Raw genomic sequence first — 13,505 nt, forward strand, 5'->3', positions numbered from 1 at the left:
TTATAATATATTAAATATAGAAAGAAATTTATAAGATTGGACAATTCCTAATGTTCAAAAAATCAAATCTATAAACAATCTACTTTTTCCTCAAAATTATCATTTCTTACTAATTATTCAATTAAAATCGTAGAAAAAACTATTAATTTAAATCATGATTATGAAATAATACAAATATTAACAAAAGATGCTATTAAACATCATAAGGAACAAAATTACTCTTTCATATACATTGGACTAGTACAAGTTGCTATAAAACCGCTCACTAGAAGTGGATTAAATGTTTAAGTATTACTCTCTCTAAGAAATGTAAGACATTATAAATTTTCCGACTCATTATGGTAAAATATTGCCCATTCCAAAATCCAGTTTATTTTAAATGTTATTCTAATTATTTTCTTTCATTATTTGATACTAATATATTAAATACTTTAATATTAAATATTATAATAAGTTGTTATCACATGATGAAAAGATCACCTTCTTTAGCTATCACATATCTAAATCTATTCTTGTTTTAGTTTCACAAAATAAATATTAGAACCTAGACACCTATATTAGAGGATTTATTCTTAAAAATATTATTGACACGCCGATATACACTGTTAATCCTAATCTATCATCTACCTTTCATAATCCTAAGCAATTAAAGCCTTAAAGAAATCCTCTTCTTAAACATATTCACAAATTATCAGAGATGATGCTCAAATGTACATCCTTAATAGTCTACTTTGCCAAAATTAAACAGTTTGTGCCGTTTGACCTTGACGTGTCCTATAGTATATTTATATTTTTTTCAATTATTTTTTTAAATATTTGTAAAAATTTACATAAAATTATTAATAATTACTTTCTTAATTATTAAAAATAAAAACATAAAAAATAAAAAATCTACGAGCAGTCAAGTTGTGATACAAAGGTTTTATAATTTTCCATGCTCTTGGAGGGAGTTTTGCTACATACAAACACAGTTGCACATTAATCTGTGTATCAATACTGATTTATTCATACTTGAGATTTAAATTAACACTATTTTTAATAAAATTTAATTTTTAACTAATCACATCATATTAATATATAAATTAATACATAATTATATTTACAATTATATTTTTACTCTTGATATACACCACGAGTTCCATTACATTGGGCTTCTCTAAAGTTTCAGGGCTGTTTTGGGAACAATGCTTTTTTCTCTCCCACTTTGCTGACTTTCTGAAACAGTTTTTGGGGACATTCTTTGGCAGAGTTGGTGTTCCTTATCCGAGGCTTTGGTTTCTTTGTGTCTATATTTTGTTACTTTTAATAAAGTAAAATCTAGTTATAAGTAGAAATGTAAATTAATATATGTATTAATATATGTATTAATTTAATATAATTGATTAAAAAGTAAATTTTATTAAAAATAGTATTAATTTAAATTTTAAATATGAAAGAATCAGTATTGATACGTAGATTAGTACACGATTTTGTTTGTATATAATAAAACTCTTTAATAAATAGTATATTTTATAATCATGTAAATGATTGATAAGTAAGTAAAAAAATTTCTAAATATTAAAAAAGAGTAATGCTATGTATAGTCTCTATTTGGAGACTGCAATGTAGACATAAACAATTTTATTTTTAAAAATTTTAAAAATTTTTAAAGTATCCCACTTAAAATGATATTTTTTCCCTTTTAATAAAGGATCTACGTATGCAATCTCCAAATAAAAACTGTAAATAAAATTTTTTATTTTTTATTTTTAATAAAGAGTATGCACATTCAATCTCTAAACAGAGATTGCAAATAAAATTTTTTATTAAAAAATAAAAATTATAAATAACTTCTTTTTCTTTGAATAAGTACAACAAGGCCCAGGTCTCATCTAGATCTACTGGATAAATGGATGGAATCAAAATTCATAAGCTAGGCCCATATGTGTTGGGCCGCGAGGAGCATAAGCCCAGTGCAAGACAAGACATCATTTTACAGCAGCCAGCAGTCTCCAGAGCCTAGCGCCCACGGAACCAACCTTATCCCCCCCTTCTATCTCTCTGGTGCTCAGCCATGGCGTCTCTCGTACTCGGAGCTGCTCCTGCCTTTACCCATTCACTCATTCTCTCGTCTCGAATTTCTTTCTCCAAATCCGAAACCCTAGGAGTATCGCTTTCCTCCTCTTCGGCTTCTTCTCTCTCAATTTCGGCTACATTTTCTCCTCCTCCTGTCTTTTCAGGTAACCAATTATCAATCTCTCTCTCTCTCTCTCTCTCTCTCTCTCTCTCTCTCGACCTTTCCCTAATGTTTTCATTCTATTCGTTTAGTTTACTGCGGAAGAGGCGATAGGAAAACGGCCAGAGGAAAACGTTTCAATCACTCCTTTGGCAACGTATGCTTCTTTACTAATTATTGTTTAATCCTATTATTCTGCTTTGAATTTTGTAGCTTTTAAAAAAACCTGATTTCGATTTTTTTTTTCTTTTTGTTGAAACTGTATTCAGGCGAGGCCACATGGCAAGAATAAAGGGAGAGGACCGCCAAGGGTACCGGTTCCTCCGGCTCCACCAAAGAAAGATCGGTTCGATAACGATGAGATCATCAAGATTGAAATCGATGAGTTCTAGAAATGGCTGTTAATGCTACTTACTTCTATGTTTAAGTTGTTTCTGAACCTCGAAATCTTCTGAAATTGTTCTTGCTATTGTCGCTGTTGATTGTATGATTCGCAAATTCGCTTCTTTCATCTCCAAACTGCTACTAATCTATGGATTCTTTTCTAGAACATGCTGGGATTAGGATACTACTTGTCCAATAATGTTAACATTAGTCTTTCACTCTTAGCATTTGATTTCCATTTAACATGCTGGCTATTCTGTGATGTAACTTGCTGGTGTTTGATGTTAACTGGGAAGCAAGGGGACAACTTGCATCTTGTGCAATGATTATCTTCTAAATCATACCTTCTTTGGGGGTTTACCCATATCAGAGGTCAGAGACTAGTTTTAGCCATTGAAGTTAGTAATGTATTGTTGGCTCTAGAACTGTCAAGCAGTGTCATGGCTACAAACAAGTTTTGTTGGTTTTGGTGTGGATTGCATGTCAGCAGCTTTGCGAATGTGTCCCTCCGCCGGGGGTTTTTGTGTTTGGGTAGATTCATCCGCACATTTAGCATATAATTTTGCTCTGTTGGTTGGTCGCTTGCTTCTGATAATTGAGAGTCAATCCTATCTTTGCTACCTTTTCCCCAACTTGAATAGGCTCTTGTATCTTAAGAAAGAATTTCCCCAAGTGACTATTCTCAGTTACAATGCGTGTAAGAATCGTTGACCTTTCTCAAGTTGTCAATTATAGAACAAATTCAGAAACGAATATTTTGGTATTAAGATTACTTGTTCTGAACCAAAGAAGTCGCAATTCTTCTAGAATAGAAAAGGAAAATTGCGGCTCAACAAAGACTTGGAAACCTCAGAACTTGAAAGAACTCATCCAGAAAAGAAAATAAGAAGATGAGCAAGATTGTTATTTTCAGCGTACTATCAAGGATAGTCGCTTTGAAGATTTTGAAGGGGAATAAGAACTGTGGAAGAAAGCAATTGAAGGGAAAATGTCTATTTTATTTTTTATTTTTTAAAAAAGAGAATATTTTTGGGTCGAGGGAACAAACAATGCATTTCCAGAACAAGGTATACGTAGGTGGTCACATTTTTTCTTCGTTAGCATTCTTTTTCTTTGGGCCACACTGTAGATTTTCGTGGTCTTGAGGATCTTCTTGTTTCTATACCTTCGCTCTATATAGATGTGATTTTTTGTATACCATCTTGTAATTGGGCTATATCTATTCATATTAATATAATTGTTTACTTATAAAAATTTAGATTTTAAAAATTTAAACCATAAGTGTGTGAGATGGCGTTAAGCAGCAAAGCTGGAATAATGTCATGGATTATACGGCCAGAAAAGTCTAGGAAGCTCTTGGCTATGAAGGTTTAATGTGGGCGTAGGTGACACCTAATTTATGACTCTGTCCAATCACCTAAATCTGTTCCTTATTTAGTTTTGTATTTTGTATTTTGTTTTTTGTTTTTCCTTTTGTTAAGGTTTCTGCAAAGACATGCATGCGACCAAGAGATAAAACTACAAACCTCAACACCAAAATCTAAGGAATATATTTAAGTTAAAGGGTCTTTGAAACTCTTCTTACTTTCAATCTAAACATCTTTACATCAAAACAATCCCAAGAATAATTTTCATCCAAACATCTTACTTTAATTCTATTAACAAATGAAAAGCAAAAATAACCTTCACAAAACTAAAAAATAACTCAGAAAAATTTTCTCCTCAAACATTTTTTCAAAAATCCCAATAAAAACATTTTTAGAAAAAACTTCTTAACTCTGAACATGTTGTTTAATAGGTTCCACTATTTTCGTAAAACCCCAAGAAACCCATATATAAATTTCTCTAAAAGATTTTTAGAAACTTTTAAAAAAATCTACATCCTAGGCAAAAGAAACTCTTAGATTTGGATACTGAATTGAGATAAAAGTGAAATAAAATATTGTAAAAATATTATTTTTTTAATATTATTATTATTTTAAAATTGAAAAAAGTTAAATTATTTATTATATTTTATATAAAAAATTAAAAAAATTATAACGATCAGATAAAATGAGATGAGATAAATTAAAAAGCTTCTCGGTTGACTGCTGATGGAAGAGTCAAGGTGGTTGTGTCTTGGTTAGAAAGTCTCTGTTGTGATTAATGATTAAGAAAATTTTCTGTTTCTATTTTCTATTGAAACACGCATTCCTTAATTACCTGATATAATTTTGATTTAAGCTTCTCTGTAAAGATACCTTCAATTATTATAAGGTTCTGCTATCCAGTTACCTGCATTGTCGTTGCTGTTGTTTTATTTTATTTTTATATATTTTTTTTATTTCCTGTTAAACTAATTGAGTTCTTCTACTTATTATTTTTATACCACATAATTGTTAAGGGAAAAAAAAATAAAAAGATAAAAAACAAAAATAATTGCATAGTATAGGGATGATGAGAAGAATTATTCATCTTTACAACTTGACTATCATAAATGTTTGGTTCTTCGATTACTAACCATACTAACAAGTAACAAATTAAATAAAGGGCAAAAAAGAAAAAAAATGAAATGCTATAGCGTAAAGAATAGAAGTGTTGAAAATTTTTGAGATTTTATATTTTATGAATATGAACTTTTTATATTAGTTCAAATTTTATGGTGTCATTTAATATAGGATTAATGGATAACAAGATTAATTAGCAAGAACATTTATCTTTTAAATTATAAGATCTTTGAAACATTTGGGTTAACATGGAACTTTCAAGAAGAGCAGCAAATTGTCAATGTCTCATGTTTTTTTACAACTTCTAATGAATGATTGAAACATCAATGTCTTTTTTTATTTTTTTAAAAATGCTAAGATATAATATAATAATAACCTATTTGAAATTTTGAAGGAAGAAAAATATTGAGAGGCTACCACCCCCAACCTTCTGTCTGGATGCCCTTGTGAGAAGGATTGACTACTCGCATGAGGTGGTTGCAAGAAGTGAGAATCATCTCTATTGTGGCCGATCACAACCTAACTAGGGTTGCCAGTCACCCATGGGAGATGGTTGGGGGTGGCCCAACACCTTATCTAAGCAGCTTGAGGTTTATTGGACCACCATTAGAGAGATGGGTGACCACTTCTCCACACCCAAACTCCCTAGAGGGAGGCCCTCCCTCCCCTCTTTATCTTTTGCTAGTTTTCTGCTCATCTTTCTCTGTTCTCAAATCGCGCACCTACACTCATTTTCATAAACGCCCCAAACCATTTATGATAGTGAGCGGTTTAGATCAGTCCCCACAACACCTCAACGATCTACATGCATGTCCACTGCCGTTCGAATCTACTCTCTCCAATCTATTCAGAAAATGCAACAATGTGAGACAAGGATTCCAAATTATTTGCTTCGATTGGAATTTTACTAAAGCATGTCTCAAAACAGTTTAACTCTTCATTTCGTTGAAAAATCAAATGTGGTGACAATTTCTTGGCCCCATGCCAAGGAACATGGGACTCACCCCATTTTAATTGACCATTTCCATTTTGTGTTTTGTTGTTTTTTTCTTTGTGTTAACATGTTTGGGATTTCTATACTTTCCTTTTATTCAATATAACTTTGATATTGCCCATAAAAATAAAATAGTAAGGTGATTTGTCGACTTTCTTATTGGAAGGTGTGGTGCAGTCCTTGGATAATTAAGCTAGTGTTTTAACTTTTAATCGGTCTTTTTTTTAGTAAGAAAATTACTCTTCTGAAAAGGATTTGTTGTAAGAAAATGTTTCTCTTGGCCGGCTTTCACAGATTTTTATGGGGATCGTTTTAGCCGTCCTAGTTCCTTCCCGTTACCGCTTCCTCTGTTGTTCAGCTAAGTATTCATAAAAAGGACTGCTATTTGAACAGCTAGGACTGCTATTTGAACAGCTCATGTATTTCAAACGTATAACAAAATTCTTTTTGGCTATGTCGATATCAGAGATAACGGAAGAGAAGGATGAAGAGGCCTCTCCCTTCATTGACAGAGGCGCCCAAAAGGAAAGAATCAGGCGGATTTTGGAGTGCCAGAAATCTTTATATTGGAGTTCATCATCTTCTTCATCTTCGTCCTCGTCTTCTTCAGCTTCTTGTTCTTCGTTCTCTTCATCCCGGAAAAGTAGCAGCTTGTTAGATTTGATGAAAGGAGGAAACACATCTTTGAGGAGATTATTTGACATGGAGCATACCAGTTTGGCAAAGCATTTTGAGTACGGCGGCTCCCCTATAATAAAGCCTATACCTTTGTGGGCCAGCGATTCAGATTATGAAGCTCCTGATCCATGGGCATCCATCAAGCAGTTTGGAGCCATCCATGATCCTAGAACTGATGCTCAATCAAAGCTTTCTTCAGAAGGCAGCTTCAAGGATAAAGAATTTGGCTTTGGGAATAGGAAGGTCAAACATAGTAACCGCAAATTGAGAAGAAAAAAGTCATTCAAGAGATTGCCTGGATTTGGGTTTTGGAGATGCAGAGGATTTAGATTCGGGTTGAAATTGAAACGGCTTAGGATTCTGATATGTGGTAGGATTTTCTGATATTAGTGATCCGCAGAGTTTGTAAATCAAATTTTGAACAACTTGTAAGACAAAAATCCATGTGTATGTGTGTGTTAGTATCGATTTACAAGAATCTCGAATCAGACCATTTGTATTTACTTCAACACAAGAAATCTCGAATGGGTTTTTCCTCTATGATTATTTGATAGTCTATGATATTTACTATGAAATAATCATTAACAAAAACGTCACAAGGACTTCACAAAAAATAAACAAAACAAAATAAAAAAAAAAATACATGCCAGCAAAGAAGATGCTCCTATTGATTTCCTATCTCACAATTATTGAGGAAGAGTAAAAACTTACAGAAATTTTCACTAAGAACTATTTATCTTGTTGCAAATGACACAGTGATCTGAGATTAATCTTCCAAGGACGCTTCCCTCTTGGATTGTTAATCTGCATGTTTGCTTGTTCCATAGGTGTACTCCGTAAGTCTCCCCATTTAGCTGAAGCAGCTTGGCTTTTACCCATCTCAAATCATTCTGGTTTTTTGGCTTTTGAAAAAACTTTCTTATCCTAATCCAATCTGCAGGATAGAAGGCCATAGGGGGCAAGACCCTGAAATTATAACCAGGTCTCTTTCTTACTCTCTCAACCACCCTGGAAACCAAATAGGGACCATTGTGACCCCATTTATTCCCGTCAAAAGTGTATGCAAATTCCTCCATGAATTTGAATAGTAATGGATGATTCATATCAAACACCAAGATCGCATTATTCAACCTTGTCCATTTCTTAGACTCCACGTCCATACTCTGTGCTCCAATTGAGTTCTTCAACCCGGTAAAAGGTTTTATAACAATGAAATCGGTGTCCAAGTAGACACCTCCATACTTGAACAAAACTGCAAGTCTCAACAAATTAGATAGATTCTGAGCTAGTGAGATCTCACCAGGGTCTTTTTCCCCACTCCTAATCCCATCAAACCAAGTTTTAGCTGGCGTCCCCTTGAACAGAAATGCCAGGTCCGGTGTCACAGCTTTCACTTTCAACCCCCGGTCGAGAAGTGGTTTCAGAATCCTGTGCCCTCGTGCTGAGTCCATGCTTCTCGACAGAATCATCAAGCACCCACGTGGGTGGACCTTGAAAAGGCTCTCCATAGCCAAGAACTCTCTTTCTCCAAACCACTTTGCTGGTGCAATCCATGTCATGAAGAACTGAACCTCGCAGCTGTCACGGTTGAAGAAATCCAGGACCCGATCATGAAACCGCCGAGTGAAGTTGTTTGACTTGAAAATCTCAAACTTTGGTATGTTTTTCCGCAACCACTCAATCCTTTCCTGTTCTGAGACATTGAAGGGAGGAACAGGAAAATGATCCTTATCATCGTCAACTCGATCATCATCACTCTCTTCTTGAATGGAACGTAATTTTATGGGACTGATAGTACTTGATTCCAATATTCGTCCTTGATCAGCTCCTTCATGAGTCCCTAGCTCCCCTGCAATTTGCTTATGATTCGTATAAAACGCAACAGACTTGTGGGAAATCTCAGAGACGATACAGACTGTGTAGATGATAAAGATCAACACAGCAAGCGTGATGATCTTAGACAAGATTCGGGATAATTTGGCACGGCTAAGGATGAACACCTGGTAATCAAACATCTTTCTTGTGAATTTCTTAACCATCGTGTGACAGTTTCAAGCTGTAACAAGCTAATAATTACGTGGAGAAACATACCGCCGAAAGAATTTTCATGGTAGTCAGAACAAAGATGTTAACATTAAAGAAGAAAAAAATATGTCTACAAAGCCTCAGAGGATGGTTATGAGGATATTGATCTTTCTAGGTAATGTTGTCGAAGCTGAATTGCCATGAAGCAGGTCTTGGGTCCAAATTAAACGTTTTCTTTTTCCCTCCCGTGTATATATAGTCAAAACTGGACGATTTCAATATTAGATAGCCGCCGGTGGCATGAAGAATGCTGACATATTTACACACACACTCGAAGACATTAAAAGACTTGAAAGTCATAAAAAAACAAATCCTAAAATCACATAAAAATAAATAATTTGTATAAGAAAACATAGAAAAATTATGGCATGGCTTTGGCTACTTGAAAAAAAATGGTGCTTTACATGCCGTAGGAAGAGAGAGAAAAAAGAAGAAAGATTTTTTTTTGAAAACTTTGTCATCATTTAATGCTTCGAATTCTTGGGTTTTAATTTATTTTTAAGAATATTATACATATATATATATATATGTATATAAATTTCAATGACTTTTCTTTCCGCGTTGCCGTGAGGGATGAGTTTTTGATATATAATTCAAACTCATTAGTCGTGTCATTAAAACCTGAGAATTAAAACCATATTCATTAAAACCTGCAAATAGTCTTACAAAGAAAACAACCTGCATATGCCTAAAATATTTTACATATTAGGTGGATAATTTCTACAGTGAAAATTAAGGAGCCATGGTGATGGAGATGAGGCGTATGCTTCCGAAGAAATTGTTGGAAGTTGCTCATTGTGCAATTGAATATGCGTATCGATTCGATTGTCGATGAATTTTCATGGTGTCCTAATTTTGAATGGACTGCAGCAAATTTTTGTTGTCTTGAATTATGAATTGTATTGTCCAGTCTGATGTAGTTTCTGGGTCTATGACTGTTTGTAATGTTACTATCGGGTCTCCAGCTCTCAGTAGTTCATTAGTTGTGTTATTTGATCGTAGGAGGCATGACCTCAGTCTTAATTTTGAGTGTCACTCGTCACGTGATCCCATTCCAAATTTTTTAAAAAGTCTTCATTATAGCGGATGAATATCATGATTACAAAACCAGCATTTGAGAGGTTACAGATATGCATATAAAAACCCTCCCAAATACAAAGAACCAATAACCAACAAAAGATTAAGTTACATTTGAACTTATACTCTAAAATTATTAATTAATTAGTATTATAATTAGAACTGTTGTAAAATGCAAGTACTTTCTTTATTCAATGGTTAAAAAATTTGTATTCTCATAACATGAATTAAATTTATTCGATGAAAACTATTCCCAAAATACCAAAAACAGAAAGAAAAGATCTTAACTATGAAAAGCTGCATCGTAGCCATACCGTCATGATTGGAATTCATGATACTCTATATATATATATATAATTATTATTTATTTAAAAAAATTGAAATTTAATTATCTATGTTATATAGTTAACCTATATCAATAAATATAACTTAGATAATACAAAATAACCCTCCTATTTCACAATGTAGTATAGGAAATTGGATAAAGATAGGTTAATAATAATGCCTAAAAAGTAGTTGGTGGAGGATTAATATAAAAAATAAACGGCATGAGCCATTTCTTCATGCCGCATCCACTTTGGCATGAAGAAAGCCTCTTACATCTGATTATACACCTTTATCGCTCTTTATGCATGTCGTACTCAGTGTACCGGTGATCGACGTCAAAATGCGTTGAGAATGGGTACAAATAGTAAATAAAATTAGTGACGGAAATATTTATATATTTTTTAATTATATATATTGATGTAATAGTTTTAAAAAAATTATCATTTAAATATTTAATATATATATTATTTTGGACGTGTTTTACCATCACTTGACTTGGACCGTTAATATGTGATAAGAAAAGATGATGGTCCCGTGTGTCTAATACATTTTCAATATCTAAATTAGAAATATGAATATGTTATTTTGTAATAAGAAATTTATAAAAATCACATTACATCGCTAATGTTGACTCTTCTTATAGATATGAATTATTGGTGATAAGGATAGTTTGATCTTTTCCTTGAATCTCTTGGATTCAATTATTAAGTTCTAGAGATTTATTTTAAGAATGAATGAGTTATCATTCGTGGGCGAATATCTCGTTATTTACTTAGAACGGAACATCTCAAGTTATCAACAATGGTTACCATATGTCCGTGGTCTTTCAACTCATTGGATTTTTCGTATGGGCCTCTATTGGCATTGTTGGGCCCATTTAACACAGCTGGAAAAACTGCTTCATATATAATTAATTAAAATGTATCACATTAATAAAAATAATTAAAAAAATGTAAAATAGAAAATAACATTACAATTTTTTTTTATGAGAAATTGATTTCATTTATTTATTGAAAAAAAATTACATCTATGACCGGATACATACAAAAAAATTCTCAAATTACAGGTTAACTATTGCATTTGAAACTTTAACAGTACACAAATTTCTTTGTGATTGATATGATCTTGACTACTACTATAGCTCTTTACAGACAAACTATCTAAAAGAAAGTATATTGTATAGAACAAAAGATTCATATCCCAACCTCCATAAGAGAATAGGACTTTAAACTTTACTGATAAAACGTCCAAGAGACTATCTCTATTTTATTTTTTAACTAAATAAAAGGAAATAACAATGAAAATAGAAAAATAGATGTGAAAATGATGAATTATAATTTAGATTACTCTGATAGACTTTAAAATTAGCTATAAAATTTATATGAACAATCTGATTCGCAAATCTACCATTATCTTTCTAACGATCAATTTAGAAAGTATTTTATGCTGCCCGTACCTCATAAGAGGTGCCCAAAATTATGTGGAGAAGTGTAACACCCAAAGACAAAGCTCCGAAAGTGGTGGCACTAGAGTGACAACAACATTTCAACTTTAGTTAACGGTGATGGCTTGTCAATTCCTTGTTCTTAATTTGGTCCCTCAACATATTCTTGGATTTGTCCCAAAAGATATATCAACTTCAGAATCTGGCTAGAGAAGTAAATTTATTTAGGAAAAATGATATCTATAAGTTTTAAATAGATAAATCTTATATATATTTTTGTAAAGAAATAGACTCCACTTAAAAAAATTATAAAAAAATAAAAATTATTTTTTATTAATAAGATCTACTTTTTTATGAAAGACTCATAAGAAACTTATCTATTTAAACCTTTTACTCATCATTGATTCTCAACAAATGCATCCTCCAATTAAACACGTGCAAAAATCCAGCAAATTATATAGGTTTATATTCCTTTTTACTCAAGTTTTTCTGATCAGATCTTATCTTGGCCATGCCTCCTTACTCATGAGCAGAGAATTACCATTACTCGTTTAAGCAAAGATAACACCAATCATGATTATTACAAACGAGGTCTTTGACTCTATATCCATCCACGTACTTGTAACGTTATAAATTTCTTAATTCAAGATTTGACACAGCTGACGGCAGCATCACTTGACTGCCTTTTGGCTTCCATTTCTTAGACGTTGAGATAAATTAGATTTAGGGAAATTATATGTACAGTATTTATTTAGAGACTGTAATATAAGTATAGATAATTTTATTTTTAAAATAATTTTAAAATTATTAAAATATTTATTTTAAAATAATATTTTTTTTATTTTAATAAAAGGCTTACATATGCAGTCTCCAAATGGGAAACTGTAAATGGAATTTTTCTTAAATTTATAATGCATTTAAATTATGAGTTAAGGTTATGTGAGTTGAGTTTTGTATGAATAGTAATGAGTTGTGATAATTAAAGAAATTTTATGAGACTCGTTTGAAATGAATTTAAATGTATTTGAATATTAAGATAAGTTTTGATATATTTATAAAAAATTAAAAAATAATTATAAATTTTTTGTACAAAAAATTTTTGAATTGAAAAAAGTTGAGCCTCACACAATGACGGGCCTATTAAGGCCCTTGGGGGGCCATGGCACTGGACGTGTTTTACCATTTGAATATAGTTTTTAATTATATATATTGATGTAATATTTTTTAAAAAATTATCATTTGAATATTTAATATATATTATTTTGGACGTGTTTTACCATCAATTGACTTGGACCGTTAATCTGTGATAATGAAAGATAATGGTCCAGTGTGTCTAATGCACTTTCGATGTCTAAATTAGAAATATGTATATTTTATCTTGTAATAAGAGATTTGAAAAAGTTGTATTGGATCACTAATGTTAACTCTTCGTATAGACATGAATTATTGCTAATAAGGATAGTTTGATTTTTTTCTTGAATCTCTTGAATCTTTCTAGAGATTTGTTTCAAGAAAGGAGTTACCATTCGTAGGTGAATATCTCGTTATTTTCTTAGAAGGGAACATCTCAAGTTATCAACAACGCCATTGATCTTTCATATTTTATTTTTTAACTAAACAAAAGAAAATAATAATGAAAGCAGAAAGATAGATATAAAAATGATGAATTACAATTTAAATTACTCTGGTAGACTTTGAAATTAGTCATAAAATTAATATGAACAATCTGATTCGCTGATTAGCCACTATCTTCCTAAAGATTAGTCTGGGAAGCATTTTATGCTATTCGTACCTCCTAAAATCTATCTTTACAGT

At 31.9% G+C, this 13,505-nt stretch overlaps 2 protein-coding genes across 4 annotated transcripts; one reads left to right on the plus strand and one right to left on the minus strand.

Moving 5' to 3' along the window:
* Positions 1-1,977: 1,977 nt before the first annotated feature.
* On the plus strand, positions 1,978-2,823 carry LOC122278252 (30S ribosomal protein S31, chloroplastic). The gene is made up of 3 exons (XM_043088407.1): positions 1,978-2,219; positions 2,308-2,372; positions 2,485-2,823. The coding sequence occupies exons 1-3, from the start codon at positions 2,054-2,056 to the stop codon at positions 2,605-2,607; spliced, it is 354 nt and encodes a 117-aa protein (XP_042944341.1). The 5' UTR covers positions 1,978-2,053; the 3' UTR covers positions 2,608-2,823.
* A 2,686-nt stretch (positions 2,824-5,509) lies between these two features.
* On the minus strand, positions 5,510-9,183 carry LOC122280101 (lactosylceramide 4-alpha-galactosyltransferase-like). Of its 3 annotated transcripts, none has more exons than XM_043091072.1 (2): positions 7,469-9,181; positions 5,510-5,928 (listed from the first exon to the last, which is right to left on the minus strand). In XM_043091072.1, the coding sequence occupies exon 1, from the start codon at positions 8,794-8,796 to the stop codon at positions 7,480-7,482; it is 1,317 nt and encodes a 438-aa protein (XP_042947006.1). In that variant the 5' UTR covers positions 8,797-9,181; the 3' UTR covers positions 5,510-5,928; positions 7,469-7,479. The 3 variants fall into 3 exon arrangements, with proteins under 3 accessions (XP_042947006.1, XP_042947005.1, XP_042947007.1); XM_043091071.1 differs by lacking the exon at positions 5,510-5,928 and adding an exon at positions 6,793-6,929; XM_043091073.1 differs by lacking the exon at positions 5,510-5,928 and having other exon boundaries at positions 7,276-8,757; positions 8,849-9,183.
* Positions 9,184-13,505: the final 4,322 nt, after the last annotated feature.

Source organism: Carya illinoinensis, chromosome 10, assembly GCF_018687715.1.
Source record: "Carya illinoinensis cultivar Pawnee chromosome 10, C.illinoinensisPawnee_v1, whole genome shotgun sequence".
Classification (NCBI taxonomy): Eukaryota; Viridiplantae; Streptophyta; class Magnoliopsida; order Fagales; family Juglandaceae; genus Carya; species Carya illinoinensis.

Bases quoted from the DNA above. Each gene is read 5' to 3' on its own strand.
- LOC122280101 (XM_043091072.1), bottom strand. From the start codon at position 8,796: ATGGTTAAGAAATTCACAAGAAAGATGTTTGATTACCAGGTGTTCATC.
- LOC122278252 (XM_043088407.1), top strand. From the start codon at position 2,054: ATGGCGTCTCTCGTACTCGGAGCTGCTCCTGCCTTTACCCATTCACTC. The intron at 2,220-2,307 runs GTAACCAATTAT...CTATTCGTTTAG, and splicing joins TCCTCCTCCTGTCTTTTCAG to TTTACTGCGGAAGAGGCGAT. The intron at 2,373-2,484 runs GTATGCTTCTTT...AACTGTATTCAG, and splicing joins TCAATCACTCCTTTGGCAAC to GCGAGGCCACATGGCAAGAA.